The following is a 14,071-nucleotide window of genomic DNA, read 5'->3' as shown; positions in this document are numbered from 1 at the left end:
CACGACGAAAGAGACAAGCATGTTGTATTGCAGTGGTTTAGAATAATCACACCCAATTGCTGAGATGGTTTATTTTAACAGATCTCTGCTAGGTGCACAAAGCCCTTTTCTATTCTTTGGGAAAATTTATTGATAGAATTATTCCTCATCAGTACATTGTGGAGCAGAAAGAAGGTTACCTTAGCAAATCATTTGCAATGATATGATTGCCCACAAACAGCCTACAAAACGGAGATGCATATCATTGAATCAGATATGATTTCATGACCATTAGGTGTCATCCATTGGGAATGGAGACGTAATGCACTAGGCTAGTAATCCATTTGGATAGCCAAATTAATATTTCAGGAGTAGTAGAAGAATGCGATAGCAGGCTTTTCATGTCATAACATGTTAGGTTATTAACAAGCATAAACTTATTTCTGTCCAATATAATTATATTAATCTGATGTTAGAGGGGCTTAAACTTTCCTGTTGAAATGATGGCCATGGCTACTAGGAGTTGTCTTTGAAGGGCCATCTTTGTGGGATAAAAAACAACCCTAGTCTTTTATGGAGTTTCTTGGACGAGTGCATGTCACCCGGGATCAGATTAGGTTATGCAGGCCGAAATATTATCTCAAATATTAGGCCTGGTTTAATCCTTGATCTAATTAAACAAATCCCAGCCTTCTCGGCCACGAATCCAAAAATGGACTTGTAGTTATGTGCTGATTCAGTCATTCGGTTCATAGGTCTAATGGAATTGGATGTCGGTGGGCTGGGTCAGGTCGCGTCTGAACGAGGTTGATGAGTCTGAAAGATGCCTTCGGCGGTCAGGTTAACTCGAGCTAATTTTTGGATAGACCGACGTAGGGCTTGGCCAGACCTTAATATTTATTTAAGATCCTATATCAGGTCTATTAGAGTTATTATGGACCCAAATTGCAACTCATCCACTTAGATACCAATCACCATGAAGAGGTCATGAGAATGGTAACTAATTATATGAACTAGGGTAGGGCACATGCAACACAAGCTAGGGGTCCCATATCTACTAGATATGTGATGAGTGCACAGAATATATGAACTATATTTATTTGACTTGTTTTGTGGCGTGCTGTGCATTATCTCCAACTTATAATCTAGATTCTATGCAGGTCTCACTGTGTTAGCTACATCGCCCATGATCGTCGCATAACCAACTTGAAAAGAGTTATTACTTAACTAGAAATCTTGATGAAGCATTTAGTAAAATAAAAGATTTACTCGCAAAGACAAATGATATAATTAAGAGGCAAGGCATCTAATAAGTAATTGGCATTCCAAGGATATTTTATTATATGAGATTTATTTAGGGAATTTTGTATATATCCCTGCAAAGTACGCCTAAAAAATAGAATAAACCAGTGCTTAATAGCAAATAATCTGCCAAAATGAGCTCTCTCTTTTTTGATTTTTTTTAAAAAAAATTAAATCACTTTAGGCTGTTTAACCTTGTATATAGTGGTAGATGTACAAGCCATGTGGAAGGGTGCAGTATGTATTGCAGATGGTGCTGTTGAGATTCAAGATTTAAAAGAGAAGGAATTCTGCTAGTCTTCCATCAACAGTGCTTGATGTGATAACGTGATTCAGATCTGGAAATAAAGCAGCTGAGATTTTTTTTAGAAAAAATGAGGGGACAAAGGAGTGCGTAGGGTTCTTGGAGTTGCACAGAAGATGGGAACAGTAGTGCGTTTGCCTCCCAACTTGTCTTTCTATTTCATGTGGTGTTGGATGTTTGGGTGGGTGACCACAAGAACAGGTGCAGTTGAGACTTGAGATTCCAAAGCAGGCAATAAAAAATTTAGATTTACGTCTCACACATGCTAAGTAAAAAACATTGGAGCAGGAAATGGGCCTGGCTCAGCTCAAAGCTTGTTAGGTTGGGCCAGCTTTTGGTCAAGTTTTGGACCAGGCTCGAAATTATTTACTAAATTTTGAGCCTGAAAATAAAGCCCAAATATATCTCGAGCTGCGCTAGAGTTGATGTTAGGCCCGACCTGGGTCTGGCCCACGGTCCAGCTAGGAAAGAGTTCTTCGAGTCGGCGCCAATATTTTGGACAAATTGGGTTAAGCATTTTGGGTCAATTGGACCAATTTTGGTTGGGCTCAGCTTCTAGGCCCGAATGAGCTTAGTTCGGGTCAAGCTTGATTGGGCTAAATTGATTCGCTTCCTGAACGAGAGCTTTTGAATGTATAAACCCTGCAGCAAATTTGTATACGAATGAAAAAGTGAGAGACCTAACCACCATATGAATGTCTGACAATATTATTATTAAACCACGTATGAATGTCCACGATATAATATATAAAGGTCGACAATATGAATTCAGTGATAGGCATATGAATGAAAAAGTGAGAGACCTAACCACTATTTGAATGTTGACGATATTACCACAAAACTAGGTACATATCTTCATCTCTCTTTCCTATTCCTCTCCTCCAAATATTTTTAGTGCTACATGCTATATGGTGATTTCACATGGCAACATGCTTAGCCATCCTGATACGAGGCATAAGAATTCCCACAGCCCATTTTTATTAAACAATGAAAGGAGACTTTATCAGCTTATTAAGCCAAGATATGGCAACCAAGCCCCAATCTCATAAATCCATTAATTGCAATCCATTTCCTCTGCACAACCACCCTAAGGGGTTGTGCAGTCCACATCCCACTGCATCCACTTCACCACCTTCTTATTCCAACCAACAATATAAAGTCTATCACATGTCAACTTATCAACCTTCTACCTCCCACCCTTACATGTGATAAGTAAACCTCTCTCTCTACCGACTAGGAGTGTACCGGCGAGTAGAGGGGTGAGAGTCTTCCCAGCCTGTGAGGCTTGCCTGAAGGTGGAGGAGTCCAGTTGTCATGTCCTCTTTTGTTGTCCGCAAGCAGCCCAGATTTGGTGGTATGCGGGGATCTCTCCTGGCTTCGGGCGAAGCATGTCCCTGATGGAGGACTTTCTGGCTCGCTTGAGGGCATTTGCGAGGAGGCCGGGCATGGTGAAGTGGGGGGTTAGATGTGCCTACATGGTTTATCTTACTTGGTTGGATAGGAACTTTCGGATCTTCGAGGACAGGTGGTCCATCCAAGAGTTTGACGGATAGAGCTCTACTTCATGCGTCCGAAGTCATCAGCATTGCACCATCCTGTTTTCCTGAGAAAACCAGGGACATCTAGCTCTCCCACTTAGCTGAGTCAGCGATCAGATTAGTCTTTGTTTCTTGAAAGTCCCCACCCCTTAGTTTTCTTAAGGTGAATTTCGATGGTAGTGTTGTTGAGAAAGAAGAGTGGGAAGGGGGGGAGGGCTTTGTTATCAGAGACCACCGCTTCAGACTTGTGGTGGTTAGTGGACGGCGGATCTATGGCACCTCCATGAGGGCATCTCCTATGCAAGGCACGCTTTGGGTGCGACTGCATCCACCTCGAAGGGGACTCGGCTACTATGATCGAGGGGATTCATTGTCGGCGCATTGCGACGGACAGGCAGTTTCTGCTTTACGATATTCAGAGGATCAAGAGGAGGAGGTGTGGCTCCTTCCGGGTCATCCATGTTTATCGAGAGACGAATAGTGCAGTGGATTGGGTGGCCTCCTTCGCAACACATCACTTGGATAGATTTCTCTAGATGAATCAAGCGGATGCTCCTTATTTTCTTTATCAATTTTCGTTTCTGATTTTATTGATTGTACTCATATACATATTATGTAGGACACCGGTGTACCAAAAATAAAAAAAATAAAAATAAATCTCTCATAAAAACACCTCCAAATCCCTCCCGGTTATGTCTCAAAGGCTCAAGCCCCTTGCCCTCCCGCACGAAGTCCCAGCAAAGGCATGTTACTGGCTCTCGAGTGCACGCCAAACAAACACCAAACCCATCGAAGTGCAAACACTTCATCCTCTCTGCCCCCACTTTCCTACCCATCTCAGCCTCGATTCATCTCTATAAACATCTCTCCTTTTTCTGGGTACTTTGAAGCTGGCACAGTATCGTTGTCAACTATTCTCTCTCTTCTTTTCTCTTTGCTTGCCAAGCCCTCCTTTCTCTGGGAGGGAAGGATACACGGGAAAAGAGAGCCTTTTTCGCATTGCTCATCCACCATCTCTTTCGCTTTATCTTGGCTCTCTTTTCTTCCTTTTAGTCCTCTGGGCTTGGCCGGAGATGCGGAGATGGAGCTCGAAGCCGGCGGTTTCGGAGAGCAATAACGGGTGCAAAGAGAAGATAGAGTGGGAGCTGAGACCCGGAGGGATGCTGGTCCAGAAGAGGGAAGACGGGGTCGGAGCCGCTGGGCCTACGATCAAGATTAAGGTCTCCCATGGCTCCTATCAGCACGAGATCACTGTGCCCGCCCAGTCCACCTTTGGTAATCCCTCTTCTTTTCTTTTCTTTTTTCCTCTAATTTTTTGCTGGATTTTGCTTATATTCGTGAATTTCGCCCGAATTACGCTGCAAGAGATGATTTTTGGTTGTCACTGCTCCTCGTTTGATTGCTTGCTCGTTCGATTTCTGTTAAAAATTTCATCTTCTCTGGAAAAAAACAAGAGGAAGGATTGTGATGAACGAGTTTGCATTTCCATTTTATTTTCTAGTTTTGATGGATTTCTTCCATAAGAGAGTGCTCGTTTTAGTGATTTTGTTTCTTAAATTAGACTTCAGGATTTGTTTTTCGTTCCTTTGATGCTTGAACTAAAGCTGATTTCGGCGAATTACATTTGCATTTTGCTCCTTTTTTTTTCATGGTATGAAGGGGAACTGAAGAGGGTTTTAGCCCAGGAGACTGGTTTGGAGCCTCAGGAACAGAGGCTATTGTTCAGAGGGAAGGAGAAGGAAAATGACGAGTGTTTACACATGGCGGGGCTCAAGGACATGTCGAAGGTGGTTCTTTTGGAGGACCCAGCCAGCAAGGAGCGCAAGCTGGAGCAGATGGAGAGGGACCAGGGGATCTCAAAGTCGTGTGAAGCTGTTGCCCGTGTTAAGGCCGAGGTCGATAAGCTCGCTGAGAAGGTGGGTGGCACTTTTTCGAGACCGTGAGAGATTAATACGGGGCTCCAAGGTGTAAATGATCTTTATTTGGTGATCATATGCTTGACTATGTGTAGGTTTCTCGTTTGGAGTCTGCTGCGATCAGGGGATCAAAAGTTGCGGAGAAAGAGTTTGTTGAATTGACTGAGTTGCTCATGATGCAGTTGCTGAAATTGGACAGCATCCAGGCAGAGGGCGAAGCAAAAGTGAAAAGGAGGATTGAGGTAACTTGGCATCCATTTACTTAATTCTCGTGCCTTATGAATTTGTTGTCAGATCTTCTGGGGGGATTTTTGTTATTAGTCTGAGCCAAGTGAGTGGTTGATAAACCTAGTTATACTTACATTGCTCGTAGTATATCTCGAATTTCATTGTCTTAGCTTTATTAATATATGTCTATCCTTTACTTATATTTATTTGCTTATCCAAATTTTTGATATCACATGCCTAAAAGAATAAATGATGCAGCCTACCTAACCTGTTGCTTTTCTTCATCCTAAGAAGTAAGAAGTTTGCTTAAAAGAAAATTTATATAAAATCTGAGGTCACCAATAGAGCCAAATCTAGTTTCGGATATCATGGGATAGTTTATGAAACAGTCAGCTCATTGAAGGACTGAGTTGTTTTTAGTTGAAACGGTGGTCATACGTCAAATAACACAAGAGGAAACATAGATATAAGAACAATATCAAAAGGCTGGTTTGAGTCTTTATTAGGCAACAACGTGAACTATGTAAATAACTACTCCCATTGCTGTTGTTTTCATATATATAAAATCTGCTGTAGAGTAGCCACTTTTGTGGTAGGTTAGACCTTAACTGGAGCTCTTGATTTCACATCTTCATTGCTTCTACCTCCTAAATTTTTTGAAAACAGACATCCTTTCTTTGTCATCTGAATGCTTTTCCTTACTTGGTCTTGATTCAAGCTTCTTATTTTTGAGAACTTTATCGGGGTTACTTGGATCTTTATCATCTTGACCAGTTCTCTACGCATCTTTGTTGGAAGTTAGAATATGTGCAGCTAAGCGCTGCCTAAGTTGCTTCATCTTCCTTCCTCTGGTAGGTAGAATTGTTTGTTTAGATTACCTGTCTCGAAGTTCCTTTCGCCTATCACCTAGAAATATGCCACGGTCATCATCCAACACTTTTCTGTCTTTATTTTTTGGCTCCTGTTCTGCAAGTTATTTTTTCTTTGCAATTAACTCCTCTTGGCCACAACTGCCATGTCTCTTTTTGGCCCATTAAGACCTCTTAGAAGCCCTATCAGGGGAAAGTTCATGAGAAGCATTTTACCATAAACTTGTTGTGGTATGGTCTTGATGGTTATTGAGTGCATTGATGAGCTGGATGGTTGTTTTAGCTGCTATGAGATCTTCTTTCTTATTTTACTTCTCATCTCTCTTTGCTTTAGTCATGTGTACTTCTTCCATTTCTCACTTCCCACAATTTTTATACCACATGACATCCTATAAATTTCTGTGGCTTGACCCTGTCATTTACTTATGATTCTTGTGTGTCATTCAGCTCTAACAATGTTTCATATGAACACTCTTACCCCATATTATGGCAATCTTAAACTATACTTACATTTGCCAAATTTCTAAGTTTATACATCATTGCTGCACTCTCTTGTTCTTTTTTTCTCCACTCTAAGGCCAACTGACAAAACCTTAATATATTAGCTGTCCTGTAAACACATACATTCAAAGAAATCTGCAGAACTTCAGGGCGTTTCAATTTCTCAAGGCTATCTTCATATATGTTAACATTCATGTATTGCAGATATGATATTGTCATAATGTCTGTCCATGTGTTAAGACCTTGTCCTGACCCTCCATTTCAGCCTTTCCGTTCTTTTAAGAAGAGATATCCCTGCTTTAGTTAAACAAAAAGGACTAAAGGATTTTGACAAGATAAAGGAAAATAGTTGCCGAATTGCTAATTTTCATCTAATCAAACTTCTGGTACCTAAATCCTGTCCTTGTAATGCTGCAAATGTTCTCTTTTTTATCATATTATATGCCTTCACTAAATCCTCTTCAATTAGAACTTTGAACTGCCTTATGTCCATGCTAGCTCCTCCATTATGACTTTTTAGATTGTTGAATTAACTAATCTACTTATGCTCCTTTTTTAAACATGTATCCTTTTGTTTCATAATCACATAGCAAAGAGTGGCGGTCAATGTTCTCAAGGAAACCATTATGGCAGGATTTGATTAGGTTTTCATCAGATAGCATGCCAGAATTGTAGTAAAGTAAAAACCACATACTTCTTTGATCCTTCTCTGTCGCTGGTAGTACTTGCCTTACCACTAGAATTTCAAATTTTCTTGTGCAGCTGTATTTCTATTCATTATTTATCATCTCTACATATCTATCAATGCATATCTTATCCATGTGGTGTTTAGTTGTTCCGTCACTCTGTTTGTATTCTAGAGTGCTATAAAACAATCTTTTTTCATCAATTCAGACACATATTCTTTCTCGTATTTGCTTAAGGTGGAAACTACCTCCATATAATGTGTCTTCATACTCAGTTATTTGCTCTAGTCTACTAGTTGTATTTTTGCTTTTCTATACCATTATAATTGCTATAGAAGTATCTCTTAATTTTCACTTAATCTGTGGTAGAACTTATCATTCTATAGCAGGGCATTGCGCAAACATTCTCAATTCCACATTAGAGTTGGATGGCGTTACTCTTTGTGGCCTAACTTGATTAGTGTAATAATAAGTGCGTCGTAAGGCAATCAATGCAGAAGCCAATACATGTAGATCTGGTGACCATGCACAAACTATATAGACCCTAGATGGTGGAACCAGTATCGATAGGTGTGTCGGTCGGCGACCAGTACGGCATGGTACCAATCCATGTTGTACCGAACCATGGCATACCGAAACCATGGAGAGGGAGAGGGAGAGGGCGAAGGAGAGAGAGAGGGAGAGAGGGGAGAGAAAGAATGAAGGGAGAGGGGGAGGGAGGGACTCACCTAGTCGGTCCCCCAAGTTTGGTGGCCGTAGTCGAGGAAGGATGGAGAGCAGGAGAAAGGTCGGAAGGAGGAGAGCATCTGTGGCATGCGTGGAGGCGGGAGAGAGGCAAGGGTTTCAAAGGGCTGCTTCGCAGGGGCGGGGGGCAGGGGGGGTGTGCGGAGGAGGAGGCGAAGGGGCTTGGGGATCTGCGATGGTGCAGCCATGACGGATGGGTAGGGTTTCGACATGGGGGTGGGGGAGGGTGCTTCTCTTGTGCGAGCCAGGGGGAAGGGGGGGGGGGGGTGATCGCGAACAGCAGGTGGGGCATGCCTATTTAATCAACGAACAAACCAGAGGGGATTGGGTTCCACTAATTTGATGAAACAGGCTAACCAAGGGCCTTTTTAATTTAGTTCAGCGTATTTACCAAGCTGATAGGATGAACCATCCTGGTTCCTTATCGGTTTAGTTCAGTACACCATGAACTGAATGGTTTGGGATGGTATGGCTAACCAAGATATAGACAGTGCCATCAAATGTGCCTTGATGTCATCATTCTTTTTGTTCTTGTGAAGTTTTTAGCGGCATCGTTACTGGATGATGTTTGGGTAAACATTAAATTTGATTACATCTTATAATCCCAATAATCTAGGATAAGTGAAAAATAACCTTTTGAGCTCTTTTTTTCCTCAAGTGTAAAATGAAATTTATTAAAAGAAAAAAAAAACTTTGTGGATAATTATTTCTCACAGATTCAATAGAGATATTCTGTTGGAAAGGCAGAATATGGTTACTTTATTTTTTACCTCATTTCTTCACAAGTTACTCCGCAAAGCCACCGTAACCTGGAGAAAACTATTCCCCAACCAAAACAAGGCCTGAATCTTGTGCTCTGGTATTCCTCTTCCATAGTCCTAAATCAAATAGTTGATTTATTGCCCCCTATCCATATTATCCTCTACCACATTAGCTTTGTAAATATTCTTTATTCTTCATTCTGTAAGATAATAGTACCTTTTAACATTTACAGAAATAACTTCTAATGATATGTTAATTATTTTGAATTCTTTCTTTAAATTTCTTTAGTTTCTTATATCATGCATCAAGTCTAGAATCCATCTGATGCGATAGTGTATCATTAATGGACTGAAAAAGAAACTGCTTCTAGATTCTTCAATAAGTGACATATATTAAAATAAACAACCATGTGATCTCTGATGGTTTAAAATGTGATAAATGAATGAAATTCTTCAATGCATGATTTCTCCATTCCTTAGTTTTAATATGAGATACTTTCGTCATTTTAATCATGTTCTACAATCATTCTTTATGCTAAATATATTTTGATGGATCTTCTGTTTTCTGAATTAGGGATCATATAGTCAAAAGTCAAAAGTTGAATATTGAGTTTTGAACAATATATCACTAGATAAGATCTGGACATTCAAAGATGCAAATTAGTTCTTCGACAGATTTTGTGGAGCCATATCATAGTTTGCATACAGTGAGTCAGCATATGCAAATGCCATCTTAAAATTTAACAGGTACAAGTAAATGTGCAAAGAAACTTTTGATATCTCTGTCACTGTAACTTACAAGAATGTCCAGTGGCATAATCCTGTTATCCTCACAATTTTGCAGGCTTTGATGTTGGACAAATAAATGCACAATTGCTCATGCATGAGTTATGGATAATCGTGGAATCTTTGTAGTAACTTATCTGTTGCATGATGTAAATTCTGATGTGAGATCAGAACCAGAAAGATAAAACTGAAAGTAAATAATATACAAGAAAGATTAGGAGTTCATTCAATGTGGAGATTTAATTTAAGTGGCAGAACATAGGAGGCTCCGGTGAGCATGAGGCTCATACTTGTATGGATGGTGAAGAAATAGATTTCAAAATTCTCATGTTTAAAGAGGATGTTTTCCTCTTAAAAATGACAAGTGAAGCATGATTGTCAGCTGCAATACCAAATGAAATGTTATTAGTGATGGGTATAGTATTGTCAGCAATGTGATCAGTAATATGATCGTGAATATCCTTGTTAGAGTAATGCCTGTTCCTGTTTGTACACCAAGAAAAGTTTATATCACTTTCTAGGGGTTCTTTAGCAAAAATGCTATAGCTGAAAAGAGTTCAGCGGAAGATTTATATAGATCGTCTTTACTATATGTTTTTACGGATATGTCATTATCCCACAATGCTGTTTCAGAATTTAATCTTGAGCTCACCATGTACAACGCGGAGCACCGCAATCACTTCTTATTTTGAAGCAGGTGGAAGCAATCCTTCATAATAGATACGATGTGATATGTTAATATGGATTTTCAGATATATTGATTATGTCATTAACTAAGTGAAATCACTATAAAAATGCAGTGCTTTTACAATGCTGTTTCAAAATATATTTGCAGGTGCGCCGGGTGCAGAACTTTGTGGAGACGCTCGACTTACTGAAGGCAAGAAACTCTAATGGATTCGGCAAAAGCAGCAATGCCATTTCGGTGACAACCCAATGGGAGACATTCGGGTCTGGATTTGGCGGTGTGAAGGCACCTCGTCCGTTGACATCCTCCACAAAAATAACCAATGACTGGGAACTCTTTGACTAGCTGCATAGCAGGAGACGGTTATCCTTGGTTGAAATTTCTTCTTTCCGGAGCCTTTTTTCCACCCTCCCTTGGAGCTTAAACTCTTCCGTTAAGACAGCGATCTATATATACGGGCTCCCCAAATTCTTGTATCAAACTGCTGCAATACTCGTGCATATTACTGTAACTTTATACGGAATTCCTTTATATATATATATTCATCAGCTTATACAATTTTGTCACACAGTTTGGTTCTCAACATCATCTCGGTTTAAACCATTTTGTCCAATGCTGGGATTGTCTCCCATGGTGTATGCTGCTTCTCCATGAACTGCATCGTCCCCAATCTTGAGTTCGTCCTCAGACATCCTTAATGGTATGAAAACTCTAATGGCAAGCAGTATGATGGATGTAACCACAACATTCCAACCTATGACGAAGCATGCACCCACCAGCTGCTTCAGGAACTGGATGCCGCCTGAGCCTCCATAGAAGGCGCCTCGGGAGTTGGTGACCGGGAGGAACATGTTACAGAGGTCGGGATGGGCGAAGAGGCCTGTTAAAGCCCCACCAAGAATTCCAGCAATAGCATGGGTGTGCAGTACACCGAGCGTGTCGTCCACCTTCCGCAGCAGCCTTGATCTCTTGTTTAGACGCATCATGGTGTACCAGGGAATGCTCCCAGATAGTATGCCCATTATCAGCGCCGCCCATCCCTGAACCAGGCCTGAAAGGATTCGAAACTAGCTATTAAACCATCCCTGAACCAGGCCTGAAAGGATTCGAAATTTGGCTGTGGATGTGATCCTGCTCTCACCTGCAGCAGGAGTAATGCAAACAAGCCCAGTGATCATTCCCTGGACGCCTCCCACAATAGAGGGCTTGCCTTGGCTTGCAACATCCCAGCAAGTCCACGTCAAGACGCTTGTTGCCGCGCATATGTGGGTGTTGAGAACTGCAACCGATGAGTCCACATTTGCGGCGAAGGGGTCTCCACCATTGAAGCCGGTCCAGCCGAGCCACAAGATCCCGGCTCCGGCGAGCGCGAACAAGAGATTGTTGGGAGGGAACTCATCCCTGTCCTCCTTCAACCTCGGCCCAACCTGGTAAAGTGGGAAATGCTCTTAGTTGAGATGGGGACCCTGTGTCTCACTTCGTTGTTTCCGCACTCCATATTAACTTATAGGCCCGTGTCTCATCGGCTATTATTGTAGCTTAACGGGCCGTGGCCCTCATTTTAACCTCACTTGGTGTATAATGAGTTTGATATTTGGATTACAGCACCCAATATTAACTATTGGACCGCATGTAAGAAATATGCAAATACTGGTGATCAATTTATTGGACTCTCTAGTGGATCAGAAGTAGCGGTAAAAGTGGATAAGATTATATCCATCCAAATCAATCTTATATTATATAAATTTAAATCTTCAACTAATACCAATATTCGTATCTATATCTATCAAAAAAAAAAAAAAGAAGCAATATCTAATTCTATTAAATTTTATATAGCACTTGTAAACTCTTATAAAAGAATGATAATATTAATTTAGTACCGACTTGCTTAGTGAGTGATATTTTTGATTTGGCGGTCATAAAGTTTAACTATTTAATTTATATCCATAGGTTCAATATTCGATTCATCGTATCCGTGCCTATATTTAAATAAATATAAATATGACTTTTGTATTCGATTAACATCTCTATCAATTCATCTTTGTTAAACACAAATGAATATGAATATGGATAATATCACTCATATCCGTAATTCATTTGAGCCCCAGGTTCCGACTACTGATTTCCGATGGTAAGGAGGAGCAAGATAATTAAGATAGAGAGAAAGGATCATGATTAGAATAGCACCTACCCAGTAAGCGGCAGTGTAACCAGCTGCCCCGGATGCGAGGTGAACAACATATCCACCAGAATAGTCCATCACCCCCCATTGGAACAAGAACCCCCCACCCCATATGCTAAACGCCCCCACGGTGTAACACAAGGTAATCCACAGCGGCACAAAAACCATCCACGCCCTCACGCTCATCCTCCCCAGCACCGCCCCGGCCAGCAGCATCACCGTCACCGCCGCGAAGGCAAACTGAAAGAACACCATCGACGCCGTCGGGTACCACGGCTGCACCGCCGACGTCTCCACCTCCCCACTCGAGTACTTGTGTAAGGTGGCCGGAAGCAAGGCCTGGTGGACCAAGAAGTCCTCGTCGGCGGCGAGGCCGGGGCGGCCCCAGAAGGGGAGGATGCGGTGGCCGAAGGCGAGCTTGTAGCCCCAGAGGATCCAGCAAGGCATGACGGCGGCGAACGCGTAGAGCGCCATGAATGCCGAGTTCAAAGCATACTTCTTTTTGACGATTCCGGCGTAGAGGAGGACCAGGCCTGGCATGCCTTGCATGCCCACCAGCGTGGCTGAGACCATCTGCCATGTGTTGTCACCTTTGTTGAGCCAGTCCGGTACCACCGCCGAGGTGTTACTCCCCTGGTACGCCATTGGAGGGGCTTTAGGAGTTTATTTGAGTTCTCCCCTTAGCGATCAGAGGAACCTTAAGCTAGATAAATGGGTGGTGGAGTGAAGAAAAACAAAGCAAACATATATCTATAGGGAGATTTTTATTTATTTTAAAAATATATTCATATATTTTATTCTAGGAAAACATATATTTATTCTAGATTGGCTTCATAATTTTTATTTATTTTAAAAATATATTCAGATATTTTTTAACATAATATATGGCGCATGACGTTGGTCGCTAAGATGAATACTGCATCGCAGAGATGAAGGAGGCCAAAACGATGGCACCGCATTCTTTGCACCGCAGAATTTTTCCACGGATCCTGGGTTGCGAGGTGGAGTCAAGGTCAATGGTTCAAAGGAGACAAAGGGATCTTTAATGTGTGGCGTGACAGGTGGGGTTAAGCATGCGCTGATAACTGTACGAAGTTTGGTATGAGACGAATTAAGGATCGTCCATGTATTAAGAAACAATTGATGATTGAGGGGATGTCCATGCACATCCCCATCACTTGATCTTTTGAATCATGGTCTTTCGATGTTGCATACAGTGGTGGGTTGAGATCTTAATCTGGGTGCTGGACGGCTGATCTGAGGTGTCGCAGAGTAAATCTATGGGGAAGTTTTCGTATGAGCTGGCATCTGTTTTGGGAGGAGTTTCTTAGGTCCAGCGGACAAGAGTAGAAATAGGCGAATCTTAGACTAGTCTTAAAATTTGTGTCCTGTATCCGAGGGAGATCTTGTTCGCTCAACCTGGAATCTGCGATCCAGTAGCTTCCTTGTTAGTTCTACGGACAGGATGATGACACGTTAGAGTAATTTCCCACAATAGACTACTGGTCAATCATCATGTCAGATTGCATTAACGACCAAAAAAAATCATCATGGCATTATATGGCATGTGATTCTTTTTTCCTCCAG

General features: G+C 41.5%; 2 protein-coding genes across 3 annotated transcripts; one reads left to right on the top strand and one right to left on the bottom strand.

Annotated features, from left to right (window-relative positions):
- Window positions 1–3,814: 3,814 nt before the first annotated feature.
- LOC103718135 (BAG family molecular chaperone regulator 4-like) lies at window positions 3,815–10,872 on the top strand. 2 transcript variants are annotated; one of them, XM_088703488.2, is made up of 5 exons: window positions 3,815–4,002; window positions 4,177–4,398; window positions 4,783–5,039; window positions 5,135–5,281; window positions 10,450–10,872. In XM_088703488.2, the coding sequence occupies exons 2-5, from the start codon at window positions 4,197–4,199 to the stop codon at window positions 10,645–10,647; spliced, it is 804 nt and encodes a 267-aa protein (XP_088559614.2). In that variant the 5' UTR covers window positions 3,815–4,002; window positions 4,177–4,196; the 3' UTR covers window positions 10,648–10,872. The 2 variants fall into 2 exon arrangements, with proteins under 2 accessions (XP_088559614.2, XP_088559613.2); XM_088703487.2 differs by having other exon boundaries at window positions 3,815–4,398.
- On the bottom strand, window positions 10,346–13,498 carry LOC103718844 (ammonium transporter 3 member 1-like). The gene is made up of 3 exons (XM_088703485.2): window positions 12,494–13,498; window positions 11,444–11,729; window positions 10,346–11,353 (listed from the first exon to the last, which is right to left on the bottom strand). Exons 1-3 carry the CDS (start codon window positions 13,127–13,129, stop codon window positions 10,866–10,868), a joined length of 1,410 nt encoding a protein of 469 aa, XP_088559611.1. The 5' UTR covers window positions 13,130–13,498; the 3' UTR covers window positions 10,346–10,865.
- Window positions 13,499–14,071: the final 573 nt, after the last annotated feature.

Source organism: Phoenix dactylifera, chromosome 8 (genome assembly GCF_051530095.1).
Source record: "Phoenix dactylifera cultivar Ajwa chromosome 8, Ajwa_hap1_PhDact_Kaust_v1.1, whole genome shotgun sequence".
NCBI lineage: Eukaryota > Viridiplantae > Streptophyta > Magnoliopsida > Arecales > Arecaceae > Phoenix > Phoenix dactylifera.
This window is presented reverse-complemented; position numbering and strand designations above follow the sequence as displayed.